Source organism: Ptychodera flava, chromosome 18 (genome assembly GCF_041260155.1).
Source record: "Ptychodera flava strain L36383 chromosome 18, AS_Pfla_20210202, whole genome shotgun sequence".
NCBI classification, from domain to species: Eukaryota; Metazoa; Hemichordata; class Enteropneusta; family Ptychoderidae; genus Ptychodera; species Ptychodera flava.
This window is the reverse complement of record NC_091945.1, coordinates 21,278,873-21,304,163: the sequence shown is the minus strand read 5'-3', so window position 1 is coordinate 21,304,163 and position 25,291 is coordinate 21,278,873. Positions and strand designations below refer to the sequence as shown.

The 25,291-nt window shown below is 38.6% G+C and overlaps 1 protein-coding gene across 1 annotated transcript in view; it reads left to right on the top strand.

Annotated features, from left to right (window-relative positions):
- Positions 1-25,291, top strand: part of LOC139117137 (mothers against decapentaplegic homolog 3-like) — a 78,600-nt gene that overhangs the window by 26,204 nt on the left and 27,105 nt on the right. Inside the window, exons 3-4 of the mRNA XM_070679989.1 lie at positions 11,390-11,583; positions 16,382-16,516. Of these exons, the coding sequence (XP_070536090.1) occupies positions 11,390-11,583; positions 16,382-16,516 (329 nt within the window). The remainder of the gene's footprint in view (positions 1-11,389; positions 11,584-16,381; positions 16,517-25,291) is intronic.

The window sequence follows — 25,291 nt, the reverse complement described above, 5'->3', positions numbered from 1 at the left end:
TTTGCAGGGTCTTAATTTCAAGCAGCCTAGGTGGCCCCAGTTAAATGTTTCATTGCCAGCTGGTTTGAATCACCTCAGTTGACCCATCAACACAGCCATCCAGTGCATTCATGTGATTTGAGTGACTGGCTAAATGTTCAGAGGGGGAATGTTATTGTCGCATTCCAGCTGTCTTGAGTAGCTATAGAGTTGCCTTGTTCAATGCTGATCATATTATTGGGGAGTTTTTTTTCTCACCAGAATGGACATTGTTACATTTCAAAGCAATGCTTACGAATGTGTCAAGTTTTATAGACTACAAGGTGATGGAAGGTTCTGTGTCAATGTACGGAGGGGAAACCTGATGAGGCTGTCTGTGTACCTCTTACACCTGAGATGGAAATCGAAAAGAGATTTGTCATCTGTGGCATGCCTCGGTGAAAGACCAGGTCTGCCGTTTGCATTTATCAGCTTACAAGACATCGCCAGTAACTTGAGGGCCAGGGACTGTTATCGTCATTCCAAGCAAGCCAGGGTTTCAGTTGGCGTTAAACGCATTTTGTGACATGGGGCGATATGTTTGGAGATACCCTTGGTTAAGGATTGCTATGTTTGCCCAGCTGTACTCTTTGACCTGGGTGACCTTACAGTCACCAGCTGTTCTTGTAGTGTCCCCAGATGACCTGACAAAAGGCCGATGCCCCACAACCCATTAGTCTTAAGAGAAGTATGTTATGACATGCAAATGTATTCATAGAAAGTGTTGAATTGACAAAGTTTCTGGTTTTCTTTGGCATTTTTTATTCCAGTAAAGTTAACCACCTTTGTCAAAACAAACTATAAAGTTAGATGAGTTACAATGATTGTATCATAAAACACCCATTTTACACATGAATAACGCACATTTTGTCTAGATTTTGTTAATTATTTGAGAACAATAGTAACATTGGCCTACAAGTGACAAAAGACAAAACAATGCCAAGAAACAAATACTGATTTACATAATTGAAAACAGTTCTTCATGTAAACAAAAAATTCAATGCTCCAACAAAATTCCACGTGCTTGAGATTCAACGGTGTCAGCTCTCCTTAATTGAAACAGGTACAACCATTTCCACAAAGACAGTAGCATGTGAGCATAACTTGATGTTTAAAGAGTAAAGATCTTCCCCCCCCCCCCCAGCTGTTGCAGCTTATATCCAGGTATTTGAATTGACTGTTTTGAAGAATATAAAGTGCTGTGTACTCCCAAAGGTAGCGGCAAACTGAAGCGAAGAAGTTATGTGAGACGAGTAGTGGATGTATGGAAGTGTCCTTCGCCTTTCCTGAAAACCGTGATGAATTAGTGGTATGCCAGTTTCCCTCATGGGAATATTTGCCCTGTCTGTTGAGAGAGTGTCGTATAATGCGTAGGCCAGGGGTGTTTTAGAAACAGCCTGTACAAAATCACCAGACTATGAAACTGAAATGCTACTGGTATGAAAATAGGGGCAAACTCTAGCACAACGGGTAGTCGCTCTGGGCAGTTCACCATTGTGCAGCCACTGGGCTGAAAGTTGCTAGTGTTTTGTAAGGTTGGTGGTGACCAAGAAGCTGGCAGAATCTTGAGTGAGTAATATTTGACGTGTGTGAGTGTATAGTGTAAAGAAATCTGCCTACAAGCTCTACTACAAATATCAGTTGATTTTGCAAACGTTCAGTGAGGCAGGTGAAGGCATACACTTTTAACCTGTCTGTCACTTTCTTGGCATTTCAAAAATCTTTTACGTTTAGTTGGTTGATAAAGTGAATTGTCTTTTTTGGTGCAGATCTGGTGGGTCATTTTGTTTCAGTCATTTGATCAAGTATTTAAGTTACACCATGTTGGCTTGAAGATGATGTTGGTTCTATATGGAAAAATGACAAGGACTGTCTGTGAATCCGATGCCCTATAAAATCATGTGTAAAAAGATGTTCTGGTCTGATCTCGATCGTTGCGTTGGTACCCCAATACAGCCAACAGGTAGCCCAAACTCTTCTCAAAACACACATCAAGGAATGTCACGATACCTGGCAGGCATTGTGTTCCATACTTCATGTGGAATGTGTTACTGACAATGTCTCTGCCATTTAAGGTCAAAACTGATGTCAAGCCAGTGCCAAGGTCAAACCAATGTCAAAACCTTCTCCGCCCGGACACTGGATGTCAACACGTATTGATTGGGTAAAGAAATGTGATAGGTTGATTTTCAGCATCACAGACACTGTTTATTTTGTCAGTTGGAAAGAAAGCCACCTTTAATGTCTTTGTCAACACATATAGGAGATATCTGTTTGCACGCTGTGTTCTTGATAGAAGCCATCAAAAATCCCAAAAGTGTAATGAAGAAGTCAGTCTCAAGTAACATCAATGAAGTTAATGCAGTGTATGTTTCATCTCATCCTGCAAAATGCCATTGATGAAATAATTGGGTAAGACGATAACTTACTTGTAGAAAAGAGGTAACCTGGAATTCTGTTGATGAAGATAAAGATAGCCTTGTTGAGTATGAAGTAACAGGAACCTCTGAAGAGAGTTGTAAACTTGTGCAAATACTTTACCCATGGAAATGATACCTTTTATAATCAAGAATAAAAAAATCAAGAGTTCATTATTCCAGTCTTTAGATTTGCTGAGCAAATCTCAAAAAACAGCCAGTGTCCTGATTCAAAATGGCCTCCGGTTTCTTCTTTGCCTTGATGGAAAGGAAAATATCATTTTCAAATTTTTGAAAGGAAATATTGTTAAAAGTTTTCCTGAATTGGCTTCACAGTAGGTTCACGCAAACTTTTCGTTCGTTCGGGAAGGTATCTTTTGATTTTGAGAGTATGAGAGATGCTTTGTCACATTCTGCATTGCAGATGTGCATCTGTGTAGATCCACAGGTGAGCTTTCCTCGAGAATGTGGCGCTGATGTAAGCCAAGGTACTGAGCTGTTGCAATATTCACAAAAGGGGATCTCTCTACAGGTGGTTTATCTCATAACAGTGGTAAAAAGACTGTAACCACATCACATATATTGTTTAACTTCCACCAACGCTGTATGACAGATTGTCACAAAATGTAAGATATGGACGTTTCCATCCTGATTTGCCTGTCTTTACTTTGGTCTGGTCCGACACTGTAGGCTGTGCGCCAGATCACCCCTGTAATGCTTAGACTGGTGTAGAATTGAGGGTGGTTGAAGCAAGCAGTGTATGGGATTGTTAAATTAAAATTACAAAGTGTAGCAAAAAGAAAGAAATATGGAGACTCTAGTATAGTATGAGTGGTGTTCACTTGACAGGTATTGCAATCGTGTCATCCCCCCGCAGGGTGGCATAACCCTATTGTTTTCTATGGCAAAGTTTGACTACTGCAAGAAAAACAGGGGTGTTGCAGGTTAACACCTACTCAGTCCTTTAGTTTCACCCTGTGTCAGTTAAGGTTGAACCGACCTGCCAGAGATCATCTTGCAAAATTTGAGAAAAGATTCATTTATAAATCAAACGGGCATTCGTATTTTAGGTCAGCGTTGTAAATCTTGGATGCCCCTTTATCATTAATACATTATACATACAAAAAAATCCCCAATGGTTTAGTGATAACCATGAAACGACCTTTGAATTTACAAAAGCTTCATAAAATATTGTTCAGCAAAGTCTAGACGAGCCTGAGTCTAGACAAACCAGACACAGCTTTTGCCTTTTGGGGGTGTCCAGTGTACGATATCAGACTTGGAAGTCAAAGGTGTAGAGAAAACTGATATTTCTGTTTAAACCACCACTTGCATCAGTTTTTGATGTCATTTTGCTTTTTCACCATATGCAAATTGCAAGGACTCTTTTCAAATGTTTCTTCATCATTATTTCTGTCTGAAGAGCAGGAGAGTTGATTGTAAATTTTTAAACGTTCCTGCTTTGTGTTAAACATCGCACTGCTATAATTTTCAGTGTGTATGTTCTTTGTTATTCCATGTACACATCACTTGGCGGATCTCTGATGCTGTTTTTCGCCTAGATAAATGCAGAATACCGGCGGACCAATAAAATACTTCCATGCCAACGTGTGACTTTTCATTTAATGGAACATATTAAACATCGCGCGTGATGTGATACATTGCATGTTACCAGCAACGCCTGGCTAACAGAGATGACCTTTAATTAATATTGTCTCATAAAAACTCAGCCACAAATGAACACAACGCAATTAATCATGGTATTCTGCTGTCTGCAAAGCATCTAAAATCCAATCTGAAAGAATTGCTGGTATTTCGCCACTTGTTAAAAAATAAGCTCAACATGACAGCCCCACACTTGGTATATGGTCCCTTTTTTTATGTTGGCTGGTAGTACAGTGGTACTATCAAGAATGGACTTTTCCAGATGGATTGTTATATTGTACCCAAGGGGTAGCTCACCAGCAGTAATGCCATAATCCGAAAAAGTACTATGCGTCAAGGTGAATCCTTGACCACGGTCGTTTGAAAGGGGCTTTTTTTTCAGTAGCCCAAACGGATGTGATGTAAGCATTGGCTCGGGGTTTTTGTTTGCATAAATCATGCTTGTCGTGAGGTAGAGATCACTCTGTGGGTATCAGGTTGGAGAGCTGTTCACTCTATCCGCAACATCTGGGTTTTGTGGCAGCATGTTTCTCTGAGGGGTGAGTAAGGTAACAGGTTTTGTGTGCACAGAGCCGGTGGAACATTGTGTCTCTTGTCAAAAGTTTTTTGAAGCAAAGCAGCCAGTTGATGAGCATGTGCCAGAACTGAGTAGTGGCAGTACTACCGGACAACAACAGCCAATTCAGGCATTGTTGCACGTACATGTATCATCAGGGAGACCCATTGTTCATTGAAGTCACCATCGGAAAGGGAGCGATGGCCATCCCTCAGACAAATCGGGTGAATGCACTGCTGTCAGGCAGACACAGGTTTCTCATTGTTTTATGCATTTCCTTGTCAGCGCACTGCCTTTCTTAGCTTTGGGTGTGAAGGTATGTGAATAACAGGATGTGAGCCTCCAATCTTCACTGATCTGTTAATCACCTGCCGGTAATGCCCTGATATCACAGTCGCTGTTTGGTATCTGCTGTCCCCAGCTATGTTAAAGAGAATCTACAATTTGACAGAAGTATTAATGACAGAGAGCTGAACTTGCATGATTGCGATGGTCATTTATTTGTTTAAAAAGAGTCCCACTGCTCCAAACCAAATTCTGTTTTCCATATTTTTGCCTTCACAACATTCACAAATTGATGTTCCCAAATTCTTCCTGGCATGTTGTCTCATCAAGCACCGTACTTGCTTCCTTAAGAAGAGAATTGAGAATATTTAAACCAATCAAGTGGAAGCCTTTTGACGTCAATGAACTCATACCATGTTTCTGATGTGTTTGATTTAATGCCCTAACCCTAATTTGACAATTTCTTATGATAGCGATAATTGTGATGAAAAATTTTGTTGTTAAATCATGATTTTTAGATTTATCTATGATGTTGGAAATTTAACTTAAACAATGTTTGAATTTGATTGGCTAACATTTGTATTCTTTCTTTGAAAGCATTTGTTTCATTGAATACTGCATTGGCATAAAAAAGTGGCATATAGCGATGTGGAAGCAAAGTGATTGGAAATGAGAGAGTGTTTAATTATGCCAGCTATACCTAGAAGAGTAGGAGAGCTCGGTAGCTGTCATCACTGTTGTTTTTTACAGCTGAAAATGACATTGAATTTAGTGGTTTATTCAACATGAAATTGATCTGATGTATGTAGTTTTGGGAATAATCCTGCACAACCTGTTATTATGGTTTAGTTCAAGATATATAAACGTATCCAAATACTGGCAAATTATCTATGCCAGAGTGACCCAAGAGTTACTGTATAGTCATACAGTAGAACGGCGTCTGTCTGTGTCCAAAGGTATCGTTAGAACACCAGCCCTATTCTTTGCGAGGGTTTACGGTTAACAATCACCAGACTGGATTTTGTTGAAATTTGTATTTCTGTTGAAGCTTTAAATCAAACTGTCCACCACTGGTTTCAGTTTCTTCAAGGGAAAATCATGTTTGACGACATGGTGACTTTAGTGCTTTGTAAAGCTTGAGGGCGCTGCTCATGGGATCGTGAAGCTCTGTATTTAGTTCCCATTGTCTACTACAAGTGTGAACAATTTCATTTATGGCTTCGGAGACCCTCATCCATGCCTGTTGTGTTCTTAGACCAGCTTGCACGTAAATTTTGTCTTCTTATTGCAAATGAATATCAAGTTACATGATTTTTGTTCCTGGTTGAACTGAAAGACAAATTTATTAACTGTTTACATCACTATGTAACAAGTGTTTTCGCTGCAATAAAAACTGAATCAGTAAATGACCTTCTGTTTAATGTAGCCATGTTAAGAGGCTTTAGAAGTTCATGTAATCTCGTCGTGAATGACATCAGTAGTTCACAAGACCGTTCTTGAACTCTTTGAACGTTTTAGAGTTCATTTTTTTGCAGTTTGGTGATACATATAATAAGAAGCATTTTGAGTTCAGATTTTCCCAACTTAAGTCTTTTGTGATGTTCTTGTAAGATTAAGTTAGCTCCAGCCTGAAGTCTTCCATCAGTCACTAAATAGCATGCCGAGGGGAATTATCAAATTTGATATTCGTGAATAGGTTTTACATGGATGGCTGTATCTCTGTACAATTCATTACGATAACATATTAAATAACTGTCGTACTTTTGAGCATTCCCCCCCCCCCCCCCCCCCCGTACTTATCTTTGGTAAACGTGGTCAGTCTAACATACAGAGAGATTGGAGTTAAGAATCGATAGTTCAGAATATGACTGAATAGAAGATGCATTGATTGATCAGAGGGTTTAGATGTTTCTTTCAGGTTCAATGCCATTTCCATCTATCTAGAATTGTGATATAGCCACCAAATCATGTCACATTTCGTTTTGGAAGTGTTGCTGGCAGTAGGTACTGTTTTTGGATATATTGAACTATTAAAAGCAGCACTGCCTGTTATTGCCAAATAAAGCAAATATATAAAACAAATATTGACTCTCCTAAATATTTCCTTTGACATACAGATGTAAAAATATCCCCCACTTTTATCTACTTTGTGATAATGTTGACGTATTCATTTAAAGTGACTGAGTATTTCAGAGTTGTGACAGGCAAGCTGTAGCATGTCTTCTTGAATTAATTCAAAAAGAAAATTATGTTTATCTTTATTAACTCTACTCTACAAGTTGTACACAAGGATTATGGCCACAGACTGTTAAAAAATTACAAAAGATTATGCATGATCGCAGAAATTTCATTTTTGAGTCAGTGGATTCTGTGAAACTTGGTGTGTTGATATTGAGGTAGAGATGGCGCCCTTCAGTGCCGACTGCTTGCTCAGTACAGCACATGGCTTGCTATAGGGCATCCCCCCTTTTGATTTGCCCGCACAGTGTGCAGCCGGTTGAGTATAGTAGACGTTAATGTCAGTATTCATGCCGAAACTATTTACTTTGATAAAATGTATTCTGAGAGCGCATTGAGCGGTGATTACATTTGGCCTTTTCAGCTGACTGTGTCATTTGAGAGATCATTGTGGATTGGTATGTGTTAGGTTGTTAATTGGTATTATGGGAGTGACCTCCGACGAGGTCACGTGTGTGGTATACCAGTAGGCATCCTAGGGTTACTGCACTGTGCCATATCAATGTACCATTCCTGTGAAATGCGTAGGTCGACTGCACTTTGGAGGGAAATGTTAACACCATCTGGCTTCTTCCCAGGTAAAAAAAACAAACTTTCTTCTTTAAGATTGGCAGATACCCACCCTTCAAGCCGAGAGAGAGTACTGTTCGTAGTGAGGTTGTGAACGAACCTCTGGGAAGTCATTTTGTCGTCTGAATGCGAGTCTTTTATAAGGATGATGTGGTCAGGTCAATAGTGTTGATCCAATCAACCACGGCATTGATGCGTAAGTAATGATACAGGCATTGAATTGAGAATTGAATTCAGGGACCGTCAAGAACTGTTGCCAAACTTCTGATTTAGTCTAGGTTTTTTTCGCACAGGTTTTTCCCATGTAAGTCACCTCTTTTTGTATATTTTTTTACGTTGTGTACCACTGCTTTCTCTTTGTATGTCATTTTCAGTAAAACGTCGCTACAATTGACTTACAGACAAATTTTGTTACCTTGTGTAATATTTTAGTGACAGAAACCAACCAGGACACTTCATGAACTCAAAATCTGGTCTCTGACTTTCTCAATCTCAGTGAACAGGAGCTTGATTCTGCAAGTGAAATTACTGGAACTGTGTATCAGATAATGTATTTTTGGTCACAAGTCTTCAGCTCAACAAGAGAGGGATCTGGGGATTATTTTCCTGACTGCTGGATGACATCTGTGAATGGCAGATCACGGGTCAACCATGTGTCAGTGTGTATGTAATGTAAATTGCTCATGTAAGGGGTCACGAGTGTACCTCAGCCCTGGACTCATGTGATATCCAGTGACCATGAGTGGATGTTGGCATCTATTGACTGAAATTGTCTCGTTTTCAATCTTTTTGCAGCAAAATACCGCACTTTGCTGTATTTGACTTAAATTTTCATCAGATCTGGCTTAATACGCTGAATTCACAAGAGAGGTAGTTCCTCAATTTGGGGCATTGATTAGGTCCCCGGTGGCATATTCCACTTGAACAAAGTGATAGCAGCATTGGGAGGATAGAAAGTTCTCATTGTGATGATAACCCTCTCCCCACCACATTATGGTATGTTCCAATTGTGATTGTGGCTATGTTGGACCAGTGTACATGAACCTAGGGGATGAAGGGTTTTTGAAGAGCCTGTTCCTTGTGTTGGTGTTTACATTTTTACTGGGCATGGTTTTAACCCTTTCACCACCATGGTTTGTCCCAAATCCATTGTTTTCTATTGTAAAGTTGGACCTGTATACAGGGAACTGGGGGTGAAAGGGTTAAACCATGTGGTGGTTTGAAAGGATACATGTTTGGTGAAATATTCCCAGTGTAGCGATTGCTGATGATATGTTAATATGAGAGATTCAGGTGATCTGTGAAGGTGTTTTATAGAGTTTCTACAGTGTCTTTGTTGTGGACGTAATGAGCAAATGCAAAGAGTACAGTGTTTCTTTTTACTACTGGGTGAAAGAGAGTTAATTTGTCAGTTTGGGAGCAAACACAAAAGTGAAAAGGTAAAATATCTGCATTGTTATAAGTTAGAATATCGTGTGTTGTGATTGTTGGCTCTTGTGTCGCATTGTAAATTTTTTGTGTGGCGACCGCTGCATTGCGGTCGTGATGCTGTCTGATTAGAACTGCTGGAAACCGATACAAATATTAATGAAATCAGACCGGTCTGTTAGCAAAAAAACTACAAGAGTCCCCTGTGCAGGTGCTATGTAGGTCATCCCATACGACAAGTATCAATTTACCTCCAGATATCCTGGTCATGCCTTTTAATTGGAGCAGCTCATGTTTTCACGCAAAGGATAACCTAAATACTCTCCGACCTTATCAATCCAGATGTGCTGTGTGCCCAAAAGAGAGTGAATTATGGCCTTTCCGAGGTTTTTTTTTCGGTGTGAGTTGGCTCTGTAATGACCGATGATTGGTGCTATCTTCTTGATGTTTTGTTCCCTGTAAAAGGTCAATCTCACAGGTGATCTGTTCCTGCACAGCCTGCGTGAATCCTGTCCATCAATAGAGACAGTGTGCTGTTTGTCAGGCTGGCTGGCCGTTTATTTCCTGGTACAGTATGTTGTTCATGTTATTGTCCTTCTTTGAGTTTGTTTCTCTTTTGAAAAAGCCGTCTCTGTATTAGGAAAGGCAATATTATGCATTGTTGTGATTATACGTTTACAAAACATTTGGTCAGCCTCCTTAAAGTATTGAAGTGGAGGAAAAGAAATTCTTCATTTTTTTCTGCTTTCAGGGTCCTCAACACTGCCGTAGCAGTCACAATGGGTTTTGTGTTTTAATATTTCAGCGAAAGTATGGATTTGGATTCTCTTAAAAGTATCTAGGACAGTATGACAGTACGAAACTATCAGGGCACATGGGTCAACGGGAAACAACAGTCTTGTAACTTTGCAAGGTCCCATTCCAATTTTCTGCTAAAAACGACGTATCATCTTACTTTTTCCATTTTACATTGTGAGAATATTGAACCCATATCATTTTGCAAAGCATACTACAAAGTTAACGTGCGATTTTTGAAAATGCATTTTTGAAAAAGCAGAGAAGAAGAAGAAGAAATGAAATGGAGGACACACACAGTACTACATTACAGTCTATGGTTTTACATTTACAGTATTATGCCAAGGCTTTTAAGCGCGCAAATGTTTGTAGAGCTTCCTATATCAGTTTTCCCGGGTTTCTTTTATATATGTTACAGAAATGTTACAGGAGCTCCTAAATCATTTCTTTTGCCCCCCCCCCCCCCCCCCCCCCCCAAAAAAAAATAGCACGGCAAACCATGGATCCTCTGGTACAGATACAAGCATTGGGATTCAGCCTGTCTGTTTAAGTGTCAGTTGCAGCAACTTTTGATGATTTTGTCAAAATTATTGTTTTTTTGTGTGTTAGTTGCAAGTTCTTGTTCAACTCCCTAAGCAACCAGTATGCAGCTTGTCAATGCCAACGTCTACACGTGTAATATGTGCTGTTATTATTCACATTTGAATTCTAGTCCGGATCAGAATTCACTTGTCAGCAATAACAATGCAGTTTACCCATGTACAGGCTGAGTTGACAAGCTGAATACTGGGTATCTCAGTATTCAGCTTGTCAACAATAACAATGCAGTCTACACATGTACAGGCTGAGTTGACAAGCTGAATACTGTGTATCTCAGTATTCAGCTTGTCAACAATAACAATGCAGTCTACACATGTACAGGCTGAGTTGACAAGCTGAATACTGGGTATCTCAGTATTCAGCTTGTCAACAATAACAATGCAGTCTACACATGTACAGGCTGAGTTGACAAGCTGAATACTGTGTATCTCAGTATTCAGCTTGTCAACAATAACAATGTAGTCTACACATGTACAGGCTGAGTTGACAAGCTGAACACTCTGTATCTCAACATGCTTTGGGGAGTAGAACATGAAATTATGGTTGACATTCAAAACAAAAACAACAGAAAATCATAAAGGTTGCAACTACTGGCCCTTTAACACATTATGATGTAATCATCCCATTGTAAAAATGTAGCCATCACAAGTAATACAGATCATTGTTATCATACATTTGTACGTGCCTGTGTGTCTGTCTGTTTGTCTGTATGTCTGTCAGTTGTCCATCAACAAGCAATCATTTTGTAGCATTACATCCACACCATTCATGATCTAACCGAGAACTTTCCTTTCTCTTGTTTTTTTTCTTCTGATAGGTCCCTGGATGGCCGTTTACAGGTTTCCCACAGGAAGGGGTTACCGCACGTAATTTATTGTCGCTTGTGGAGGTGGCCCGACCTGCAGAGCCATCACGAACTCCGCGCCATTGACGGCTGTGAATTTGCTTTCAACCTCAAACGAGACGAAGTTTGCGTAAATCCATATCACTACGAGCGAGTAGAAACTCCAGGTAAGGAACAAGAAAAACAATTCGTGTAATGTTCATGTGCATGTGTTTCATTTTTGTATGCTGAAAAAATACATGCCTCGCTGACTAAATAGAGAACCTTAATTAATCTTTGCAGACTATACCCCTTTCCTGCCAGACAGTATTTAGACTATTACTTCCCCATCAGCCAAGTCAGTAAAAAAGCGGTATTGAGGCCAAACAAGACAGATTTTCACCCACTTGGCTTGGTATGTTATAGCATCTTTAGTCCAAAAAAATCAAGTTTACAGTATTTATGTTTTCAACAGCCTTCAAATGTACAGTATTATGTTAAAATACACTACATGGAATATGTTGTGTTTCATTAATTTTAACCATCTTGACCTGATGGTGGAATATGGACTTGGCAGGAAAAGGGATACATGAATGAAGTTCTGTCTTTGACGAAACCAATCAAATATTGCATTATTGTGCTATCTTTTCATCCAAAATTTTTGAATTCTAACTTTTTAGTCCCCACGGACACCGTCCGGGGGGACTTATAGGTTTGGTCATGTCCGTGCGTGCGTCCGTCCGTCTGTTCACACAGATATCTCAGAGATGCAAGAAGCGATTTCATTCAAACTTGGTACAAGGATTACTTCATATGTCATACAGATGCACGTCGATTTGTTTTGGGATACGATCCAATATGGCCGCCAGGCGGCCATTTTATTACGATTTTTTCATGTACAGAGCCATAACTCAGACATGTTTCAACCAATTTTATTCAAAGTTGGTACAAGGACATTGACCAATGTCATAGATATGCACGTCAATTTTCTTTGTGATACGATCCAATATGGCCGCCAGGCGGCCATTTTATTACGATTTTTTCATGTACAGAGCCATAACTCAGACATGTTTCAACTGATTTTATTCAAAGTTGGTACAAAGACATTGACCAATGTCATAGATATGCACGTCAATTTGTTTTGTGATACGATCCAATATGGCCGCCAGGCGGCCATTTTATTATGATTTTTTCATGTACAGAGCCACAACTCAGACATGTTTCAACCGATTTTATCAACATTGCTACAAGGACATTGACCAATTTCATAGATATGCACGTCAATTTGTTTTGTGATACAATCCAATATGGCTGCTAGGCGGCCATTTTATTACAATTTTTTCATATACAGAGGCATAACTCAGGCATATCTCAACCGATTTTATTCAAAGTTGGTACAAGGACATTGACCAATGTCATAGATATGCACGTCAATTGTTTTGTGATACGATCCAATATGGCTGCTGTGTGGTCATTTTGTTACGATTTTTTCATATACAGAGGCATAACTCAGGCACATCTCAACTGATTTATTACCTTCTCGTGTCTATTTATAGACAGAGAAGGTATTCGAGTTGAAAACCAATATGCTGCTGTCAAGAACTTCCGTCTGTCAAGACTTCCGTCTGTCAAGATCCGTGGACGTCATGCCATTGTGATGGGTCATATCATAAACTGGTGGGGGGTGTTCATGGCTCAGGTTGAGGTGTGGGAGAACGATTTTGAGCTATGACAAAAATCAAAAGGGACTTAGCGGCATAGCCACAGTGTAAGCCTTTCTCCAAGGTTTCTTAGTTGACTACAATCTACTGTATTACAGACTACTGAGCTGACGTTAGGGGTACTCACTTTGTGTTTGCTCACTCTGTGTGCGCTAGTGTTTGGTACTGAGTTGCGTGGATATCCCCTCATGGCCTCACGTGATCTGGGCCTGTTGCATAATCTGCAGAGATGATCATATGCCTCCGAGTCTGAAAACTGTCATTGTGTAAGCCTGTCGGCATTTTCCTTGCATTTTTCTCATTTAATTTTGCAAAATATCGGCGAGTACCTCAATATTTCAAGATAACCCTTTCTTCCCAATCGTTTCCTGGAGTTTCAGAGTCATATGAACGAAAATGAGTGAAAGTTTTAGACAGGAAAATCGGACGTCGGCCATGTTCAATGTTTACAGTACAATCAGAAGTTTACGTGGAGGAATTAACCAACAAACACAGGATGTTCATGATGCCCGCCCTCTAGAGGCAGACCCTCCTATATGAAGTACCACATTTGATGCTTGTGGAAAGCTTGACCACACAATGGAGCATTTAAACTTTTAGAAAGTGACAAACTGAATAAGAAGGTATTCAGAAAATGTCAAATACTGAGGAAAAATGCGCAAATATTCAAAATAAACAGGTTAAGTGATTGGTCAGCTATAAAAAACAATGAAAATGTTTATGATCAAAAGTTTTTGAGATGCGCACATTTTAACAAATACAGAAATTATTAACATTATAAATATAAGACCAAACTATTTTTTCAGGGATGGGACAGGTTGGAAATGAGGGGTGAGAGACAAAGGCACTCCTATTGCTGCATGTGGATGCAGCCACACCATTTCATTTACAGCATACTTATTCACTGTGTTGTGTTCAAGTTCCATATTGTACTGACTGTCATACAAGGATAACATAAGCAAATCAAATCAAATTAGAAAAGGATCAATGCTGTTGTGTGGATTTTGCTGAACATTGCTGACATTTCGCCCTATATATTTGGTATCCAGCAAAGGCATATTTTGATGTAAAGTCAAATTAACACTACATTGCTGACAATATATTTTACCGTTTCTACATGAATTTTTCTTTTTAAATTATAGTATATTAGTACTTCAAACAGATTAACAGTTATCGTGATGTCAACCCATAATTTTACATCACAAAGACTGTAATTCTGCCAATTTTTTTTGTCTTTCAGTCATTTTATAAATTTTGCACTGCACAAGATGATTGAACAAATTGCAATGTTTGAATTTGTAAACTCAAAGAATAAAAATCCTTTGGTCACAAATTAAATTATTTTTTGAAAAGAAATTTACTCTTACAGCAAAAACAGGATGGTTGAACAGTCTCATATACATTTACGTTACTTTTTGTACGTGGCAACACAAGTTTTGTAGATAACATTGTAGATAAAAAGAAACGACTCATTTTGAGTGTCTGGACTGAACACACAAGGAGAATTGCTAAATTACTGAGTGTGTTGATAGTAGAGACTGAAGTTAATTAGTACAGCACTCTGGCTAAACAAACCATAAAACAATGTATACCTACTGAAGCCAATCTGTTGTTATAGACATACAAGGATAAACAGTGGAGTGGAGTGTTACATGATTAGTATTTTACTCAAATGGGTCGGTTCTTCTTATCTACAATGTTATCAACAGAACTTGTGTGGGACATTCAAAAACGTAAACGTAATGTATATGAGACTGTCCAACCATCCTGTTTTTTGCTGTAAACACTTTTAGCATATATTCTTTACACGGTCATGTATTTCAAGGAAAATATGCCTATTAAAAACAGTAATTTCTTCACTTTCAATTTTTTTTCAATACTATGACAATTATCAGCCATGAGGTTATACAAACACAAGACCAGATAAGCGTTTTTCATCATTTCCACAGGACTCTTGGAAAATCCATTAAAAACAGTTAAAAGTGACTGAAATGATCACTTGGTATACATTTAATTTACAGATGCCAGGTTGTGTATTTCACATGCACTCAGGTCAGTAAGGAAGTGCGTCATTACTATTTGGACTGTTAATTCTTATTTCTGATTATTTAACTTTTTTACCACATTGAACTATCTTTAGGCAGTTTATACTGTAGCTTAGAATTTTTTTGATTGATGTATTTAATCATCTTTTGGGTTCTTTGGGTCCATATCCCACCTCATGCCCCTACATCATCAACTATTTACCAATAACTCCATGCCAACAACCAATTACCTGACCTGGCCACACATTAGAGAAGGTACAGCGTCATTGACGGTATTTTTCAAAGTTGGTACAAGGACATTGACCTATGTCATACATATATACGTCGATTTTTTATGTGATACGATCCAATATGGTCGCTAGGCAGCCATTTTATTACGATGTTTTCATGTACAGAGCCATAACTCAGACATATTTCCACCAGTATCATTCAAAGTTGACATTGACCTATTTCATACATATGCTCGTCAATTTTTTTCACGTCATGTAGCAGTAACATGTCAATTATTGAAGTTTCGTAAGTAGGCTGATATGTCAAGAAATATGTACTGCATCAAATTCATGAAACTTTATACAGATGTTAACTGATGTTAAGCTCACATTGCTTTAACATTGAAAAAGACATTTATCAGTGTCATTTTAATTAATTTGTAATTGCATAAGTAATGAACTTTCCTAATTAGGGTGATATAGCCACAAATTAATACAACGTCAAATGTGATGAAACGTGATACAGATGTTGATCTCATAGTGTTGTAAATACTGCATCAAACTTTATGAAATATGGTACCAGTGATAATCTGTTAAGTGTTAGAATTGTATGCAAAAATGTTTTGCAACATCCTGTTGATTAATTCCTAGTTGACTCATTTTATGAACTTTAGGATGGTGGCCTACATTGGTTTTATGTTTTCATCACCATGGAACTCATTCTTGGCCATTGGGCGCCATCTGTATCAAAGTATTTTTATCACAGACCTAATTAATGAAGAGGACTCTCTCTGAGGACATGTAATCAAAGTACCCATTATTGACAAGTGGGGACTGTGTCATCAACGATGACTCGTTAAATATTAAGTCACCCTTTTCAGAAGGTGCCATTCTTTTCCTCAGTGCTGTAAATACACAAATACTTTGGCTGTAACTGTGGTATATGGGACCAAGGAAAACATTACAATGGAATGATAGTTTTTTGTGTGTGCATATTGCTTTTCTCTGTAGTATTGCCACCAGTATTAGTTCCTCGTCAGACTGGTGAGATACCCCAGGATTTCCCGCCATTGGACGACTATTCCACATCGGTACCGGAGAACACCAATTTCCCGGTTGGAGTCGAAGCCCAGAGTATTCTTCCAGGTGAGCAGCGAGTGAAGAAATGTTTCATTTTGGGCCGTGAAATTTGACTGTCAGCTCTAAAATTGTCAACGCAAATGTGTTAATATATTCGCAGTATGTTCTTATTAAGGAAATCAGTGCCCAGATGCATACTCATGATTTTTGTATATTTTTCACATTCTGTAGTCTTGCCTTGAATCTCCTATGCTAATTGTTGAGCGATTATTTTCGTCTCAGTTAATAGGAAGTGAAAATGTCATCCCCTTGTTTTGGGTGATTGAATTTTATTGCGGTGTAAGCGTAGGGTCTATGATTGGTTGTTTGCTTGCGTACATGGGTTAGAATAGCCAATCAGATTCATCTTACTTCAGTCAGTTGGTTAATACCTCGAAGACGTCCTAAATCTTGAAATTATAGCCCGTGAAGCTATAACTTAAGTGCATTTGGATCTTATGTGGCGCTCCGTATGAGCTTCAGATTCAGACTCGCAGAAAATTTTGTTAATTAGGATCCAGATTCAGATTCGCAGAAAATTTGTTAATCGGGATCCAAAGCCCAATACTCACACAATGCACATTTCCAGATGTTTTCACAGTATTGTATTAAAATCTATCATCAGCCGTGGTGAACTAAGGTGTGTCCAGCTCCTTGTCACATCTCCACTATTTGAAGAAGGTGAAAGTCTCATGCAGTGATTTTATCAATAAGTATCAGTATGAAAGTTGAAGACATTATGGAAATGAGGATATTTTTTTTATAGAAAAGTTTTCAATGAAGCACTATAAACGCTTCACTGAATGTGTGATAATGCGTGCCTCCTCAGGAAAACTTGAAGGAAGCCCCAAGTCATGTTTTCTGAGTACCACAACATTCCTCACGTCAGGGCCAAGTAGGTCAAAGTGTCAAGTCCATTACTGAGGCTTCACCCAAGATTAGTGAAATTGAAACTCCCTGTTATGGAGAATTGACCTTGATGGTTGGTAAAGTGGTGCTTTTAGTGATTAGAATTCCTGATACTCTGACGTTGGAGTATTGTGATTGGGTTGTTTGGTTGCGACTGAAGGTTGAAATGTGATCTTGTCTGACTCTGATGTGTTGCAAGCAGGGATTGTCCAAGTCAAGTTTGTCGCCTTCAAATTATTTGAGAAGGGCGCGAAGGTCATGTACTTGAGCCATGGCAGCTTTGAGATTGAAAATATTAATAATGGCGTAGCTTCATACTTGTCACGTTCAGCCATGAAGTAAGAAGGAATGTGAAAAATTTGTGTTGTGAAATAGCGTATGGTTTTCGATGAAATCAAATCACTGTTCACAATTGCAGGTAAATTCTCGGAGATGTATATTTATAGTACACGAATTTGATGTTGTTTTGATGGCAGGAGTTACGAGTCAGGCCTGTAAATGTTGCTGTGTTGTAAACACGACATTTTGATCGCTGCACTTTACCTCAAGAAATAATTGCTTGTTAAACCTCGATTGTTGCCTGGATACAGACCGTGCTTTACCTCACACATGAGTCGTCGCAACCTTGATCATTTTGAAATTATCGTGGATCAGCTCATCAAGTGTGGTGGTTTGAGATTTCTGTTACTAGGGGAATCAATCAATGGCACCCCCACACTGCTATTTATTTAAAGGTTCAGATGATATATTGTAGTGTGTCATTTACTGGGAAATTTACCGGGGCTATGATTTGGAAACCGACAGAGGGTTGGCTGAAGTAATTGACTAGTCAGTGTGATGGCCTTATCAATCATGCTTTAACGTCAACTTGTGCTATGAATTTTCCTAACTTTACTGTTGTCACCGTGAGGTTTGTCAACATTTTGTTGCGTGAAGTTCAGTGAAAGATGGAGTATACTTGACATTGAAGCAGAAAATTTAACTCAGTTGGGTGTTTAAAGAACTGTATGTACTCCTCTACTTTCAGTTTCACTCCTATCCCTTTCATCTCCCGTCTCTTTCAAAAAAATTCAGGTTGCTCATAAATAAAGGATACTTGAGGGAAAATTGTCACTTGTGTCCACATCCAGTGACTACTGTATGCCTGCCTTTGTTTATAAACCCTGTGACCACCATGGTTTGACCCAAATCCTCTATTATCAATGATGATGGTGGACCATTCCACAGGGCATTGGGGGTGAACAGGGCAAACCAAGACAGATATGTAAAAGACTGCTTCTCTCATGAGATGATGTTTCTCTGAAGATATCAGGGATGAAAAAGTTTAGTTTATACTTACTTGGCTATTTTCAGAGTTTATAAACACTATCTGGTAGAATTTTGTAAATTACCATGAATATATGCACAGTATACTGAGACACATCGTGGTCATTCCAAAAGCTGGCGGTGTAAACTTGAAACTTGTACTGCTGGGTCTGCTAAACAGTTTGTTTTAGAACTTTTGTTTGAAATTTTTATTCCATGCTAAATTTGCCGCCTGATGCTGGAATTATTAAGTAGGGCATGTGCAGTCCACTCAATGTTATGACGATGACCAGAGATTATATTTGAAATAATTCATAATGTGAAATTTAATGAATCTTTGGATCAATTGATTGATTGTAAATTAATTAATCAGCCTACAGATCATCATTACCGATGTCAATATATAAGATGATGTTTAACCCACAAAAGAGACACAAGTGATCTTTGAAATGACGTGAACTCTGGTATTTCTCCTCAATTTGCCAGTAATTTGCCGACTGGAATAATTCTAAGCGCAAACTGTGTCAGATCAGATCTGTATGCCAGCATGCCAGTGAATCTAAATCTGATCACATGATGGTAAGAGAATCAGTCACCATTGGCCAAACAACTGAGGTCTAACGAAACTTGTAGTCTGTTAAAAGGGATGGTAATATTAGTAGGAATATTTTCATCTTATAGGTCTTTTAAAACAAGGTCCTATTTTTCTTACTCTTATTCAAGCATGCGTAACTACATAGTACGGTATTAGCCTTGCCATCACAACACGTGTGCAGTCAGATTTTGCCTGCTAACAAACCGATTTTTGTCAGGACCAAAATTCAGTTGTCAACAATAACATGAGAGACATGATACATTCTGCATTGATAAGTTGGACACTAGGCGTTTTGGCACAGTTTTTGGAGAAGAACAAGAAAACTACAATTTACTGACGGGACAAGGCACTGGAAAATAAATCAAAAGTTCAAACTTTACGGAGCTCTAATCGGCGGATCAATACAGTTATTCTACAGTGTAGCTTGAAGCTAAGTCTCTTGGTGTTTTAATGCTGTAAGTTAATGACTGGGTGACGTATTTCCTTTTCAATTTCGTCATCTGATACACGCAACGCATCCACTTCTTCCTGTGAAACATAAATCTTGCCGGAGCAATCCGGGAGAGGATGCGTATTGATTTTTGCCACGGGGATGTAGGTGACTGGATTTCCCCTCACGTAAGTTGTTGCATGGGTTGCTACACGTATGCAATGCTGTCAGATCGTTTAATAAGGTATTAGTTCGTCCTGCGTAAGTCTCGCGATTGCCGAGGGTGAATTGTTTCAGTGCGGTGATTATAGCACTTTTGTGAGCAGTATTCTGTGTTCTGGGAAAGGGTTCCAGTGTGGGCGGGAAGACACTTTTATGACAATTGACTTAACTGTTTGAAAGGCTGTGAGTCTGACTGACTGTTGAAGACACTTAGGTTGGCTCATGGAGATTATGTGGATGATAGAGCTGCAGTGGGACTGCATGTAAGGTGGTAGATGGTAGTTATCCACAACTAACCAAACCAGTGGATGCCAACTAGCTTATGCAGGACCTACTGACGTACATTATGACTTTTGAAAGCACAGAGACAGACACATAGGTAACCTTATGGAGTAGTTATGAGATGGGTAAATGATCGTCAGAAAAGCACCATTTGTCCCCAGGGCAGTCAGAATTATTATTATTATATTACTTGTTTTTCTCTGGAATGCTGTGTTCTGCATGTTAAAGAAAAATTCTAATAATTTGTGGAATATCTGCCTGGGACAGCATACATTTGATGTGTTGTAACAAACATGCCAACCGCCAGAATTTGTAGAAAGTAGTTTCAGTGAAACCATGAAGTCTTGTTTTGATATGCTGTTATATAGTACAGTTACCACCTTGTCAAAGGTTGAAGGTCAAAGATTGAAGGTCAAAGGTTTACAGTGAATGTTCTTTACCAGGAATGTGTTAATTCTAACAGGTACATTCATTTAAAATAGCACACTCATAAAATAGTGATGTGTCCTGGACTGAACTTACCGTATTCCTCCGATTATAAGACCATGCTTGAGTATAAGACCCTCCCCCACTTTTTGAGGATTTTAGAAAATGCCATACATCCGTGTTTAAGACCCCTCCCTAGTTTAGTTCAAAAAGCCAATAAATCACAACTCAAAAATTGACAATACTATGACTTCAACGATCATTAATACGAAGTTGCATGCTGCAAGCTGATCCACGATGTATGTATTACCATTTCATGCACGGGTTTACTGTTTGTAGCTAACAGTCTTTCGCCTTGGATCATGAATTCTTACCGTTGACAACCATGAATTTTATTGCCATATCATTATTTTACTCGACAGACATAGATTGAAAGAAAGGTTGGTTATTTTTTACGTACAGAAAATGCATGTATTGTATATGCCATGAGTTATACTGCATAATGCCCAATCCGGTGAATACATGATTGACTTTCTGTTTTGAATTGTCTACGTCTTTCAAGAATTGTTTCAAAGTTTTGTTTCACCTCACAAGTCATTTGATCAGACAGGGATTGTTTGAACAGTTGAATGTTGCTCATATAACTTAAGTAAGCTTTAGTACGTTCTGCCAAAATATGTGTGAAAGTCTCGAGTAATGCTGAATTGACGTGAATAAATTAGCATAAATTAGCAGTGTTTGTTCAAAACTGGGGATGGCTCGATTATAAGACCCCCCTGATAAATACAACCATTTCATGTTGCTGACCCCGGGTCTTAGAATCGGAGGAATACGGTAAATTATAGTGCATGTCGTTAGATATGCAAATATATGCAAATGTACACCATTCACAACAACTCATTATCATAAGATTCGCATACTGAAACAATACTTGTTCATACCATCAGCATATAACATGTCACACTTCAAACATTTGAAGCTTCGGGCCTCTTGGTGACTGTGATTAGGACTTAGGTGTACGTGTGCAACAATTAAGTATTTTCTTGACTTGGATAAATCAAAGATGTGTGAGAAGACTAAAGGTTACAATACCTGGCCTTGCCCTGTCACGCTTCATCAATTTCCGTGATGAAGACTTATGACATGGTATGATTGTATGAGATGTCAGTATTAAGTGTGGCTTACTGATTGGATTCAGGATATTGCTTGCCATCAAGGCCCCCATAGTGCACATCTTTGAATGTTAATAAAATCATTTGGTGAATTTCCGACGTCAAAGTATGTGTAAATTATCATCATCAGAAAACAGAAAGTACTCATATCAAGTAAACTATCAGCAACCTTGATTACCAGAAAAATCTGCCGGTATTACTCTCAAGCATACAAGATTCATATGTTCATTCTAAATGTAGATTTTCAGAAAAGTAGTGAGTAGGTATATGAGATTCTTATGCTAATTCTAAATATAGATTTTTCAGAAAAGTTTCATCTTTCCCCGTATTTCTAAGGGGAACTATGAAAAAAAACCCCACTTTCATCCTGAGTTCGTGAACTTTTACTCAACTGCTGTTACAATATACAAACCTATAGAACGTGGTAGCTCATCATGTTTTTGTCTTTACATGGGTGCTTTGTACTAATTAAGCCATACATTTGTAGTAGCCATATATGGTAATACTCAGTCCATATATGGTAATACTCAGTCCATATGTGGATATTCCAAGTATTGACGTATGGCTCAGATTATTGTCAAAAAATGGCATCCACAATCAATCCAGTCAATACAAATAATTTTATGATTGATTACAGAACAATCTCCTTGTAACTTCAACAAACTCTTCTGTAAGTGTATTTGGAAAGTATAAGGAATTATTGGGACTGTGCTTTACTTAGGAGTTTTCTCCCAATCTTGTTGACATTTTGTGAGTCAAATCAATATGCAAATCAAGAAAAAAAGAGGAAAAATCCTGCAAATTGCTAAAACTCTGTATAAACCACTGGTCAGATTTGGTTGAAACTTGGTATGCAGGCTCTTTATAGTGACTTTAGTACATTTCTTCAAATTGTTGAAATCTTGTATTTTTTGGGCGATTTTCCTGTTTTTAGGTGTCCGTGGGGACTTATATGTTTGGTCATGTCCGTGCGGTGTGCGTGCGTGCGTGCTGTGCGTGCGTGCGTGCGCGCGTCCGTCTGTCCATCCTCAAATATACATATTTGTCCATAACCAGTAACCACAGTGCTACACCCTTCATATATGGTATGATGGGACAGCTTATGACACCACGTATTGTACCTCATTAATTATGCACATATCTAATTTTGAGCAGGCCAATAGAGCTAGAGGTCTGATTTTTGGTATATAGGGATAACTTAGCAATACAATTTTTTTGACAAAATGTCACATGACCTCGGTGACCTTTGACCTCAAATATACATATTTGTCCATAACTCAGTAACCACAAGTGGTACACCCTTCATATATGGTATGATGGGAGACCTTATGATGCTTCATACTGTACCTCATTAATTATGCGTACATCTAATTCTGAGCAAGCCCATAGAGCTGGATGTCTGTTTTTTGGTATATAGGGATAACTATAACATAGAAATTTTTTGACCAAATATCATGTGACCGTGATGACCTTTGACCTGAAATATAAGTTTATGTCGATAAATACGTAACCACAAGAGCTATGTCCTTTATATTTTTTAGGGTGGGAGACCTTATGACAACACACGCTTTACCTCATTAATTATGCACACATTCTGGGCAAGCGAATAGAGCTAGAGGTCTGATTTTTGGCATATAGGGATTAATTAGCAATACAATTTTTTTTCAAAATGTCACGTGACCTCGATGACCTTTGACCTTGATTATACATATATATGCATAACTCAGTAACCACAAGTTCTATACCCTCCAATTCTGATAGGATATTAGACCTTAAGATGTCACATCTTGTACCTCATTATTATGCGCATATGTATTTCTTGGCTGGCCAATACAGCTAGAGGTCTGATCTTTTTTCCCGATTTAGAACCATAACTTAGACATACCTCATGTGTTTCAAATTGGGAACAACGACATAGACCTATGTGCCCATAGATCTCAACATATACACTCCAGTGATACTTCTTAATGACCACATTTCCCTGCCCCATCAAGACTAATACTCCCCTATTACAGGTGGGGACTATGTCATTGTCAATGACTTGTTGGTCAAAAAATCTTCTTTTCTTAAAGCGCTCATCCCATTGCCTTGAAAACTTTTATGTATGATCCTAGGGTTGGCCTTTGTCAGGTTTGTTCAAATTGTGGTGAAGTTTTCATATTAAAGTATTTTTGGGGCAATTTTTCCCAATTTTTGTCAAAAAATCATTTTCTCCCAAAGTATTTGTTGGATTGCTTTAAAACATAATAGTCTTGATCCTAGGGTTGTTTTCTGTCAGATGTGTAAAAGTCATTATGAGATGGAGCATTTCATATTGCTCGGGTATAAGATTAATTTGGACTTGCAACAGAATTTTCTTAGTAATCAACCTGTGGGAATGCAATGTCATGTGTGTACTAGTACTTAGTATCTCTGTAAAATGGGAGCACAGTGTCATTGACACCATTTTTCTTTAACTTGTACGATGATTCAAGTCACTGCATTTTTTCTTCTGTCACCTTGATCAATCTCACTGCAACAGTTAGCCGTTATATATTTTATACGTGAAATTTCAATGAAATAAACTCCTCTTTTTTTTGCATTCTTGTATTGACAAAGTCATCTCCAAACTGATGTGCCAGTATATGACAGTAATGGCGATGTATTTTGAGGAGCTTTTACAGTAAGACTAGTTATTTAAGTGTCACATGATACTGAAGCTTATTACTGAACTCTGTGAAGGGATTGCCCCGGCAACAAAGGGGCAGGAGATATTATCAACAAAGCAATTTATAGATGGCTCTGTTAGAGGGTTAAATTCACCAACGTCACGATGCATCATGGTTCAAGATCGTTTCCAGCAACCTTGTTTACGCAGTGTTGCTGTGCAGAGAGGGTGTTGCATGTCATCTTGGATTCCGCGTACTCGGTGAGACAAAAAAAAATCACGGTTTCTGGGAGAACGAGGTCAGTATGGTTTTAGTCAGTTAAACTGTGGTCGTAGCTTTTTATTCTGATGAGCGATTCCTTTGCTGTAAATCCATGTAAGGCCATTGTCATTAGCAAATGTAATTTTATAACAAAAAACCCAGCTGAATTTCTCTTCATGAATCTAGGGATGTTGTTTACGAAGTCAATGACCGACACAATTTGCCTGTGCACCTATGAAGCGTCTCAGCCGGCTTTGCTTACCCCCAAACAATGGAAAACGGTGGTACTAATTACCATTGACTTTGTTACTAAGGTCAAGGCCATGATTACAGTGGGAGATATGTAGGTCAGTCACAGCTTGAGGGCAGGTTTCCTGGCTATGATCGCTGAAATGCATTTGTAGTGAGTGCGGTGCCCAAGGTTGTTGTTTGTGCATGCATGGGTAGATTTTCTTTTGTCCATGCTCTCTCGTTCCAACTCCCCCCCTTCCATGCACTCTCATTTCAACTCCCCCTCCCCCTGGTGCGTTTGAGGCAAGATCTGATTGCTTG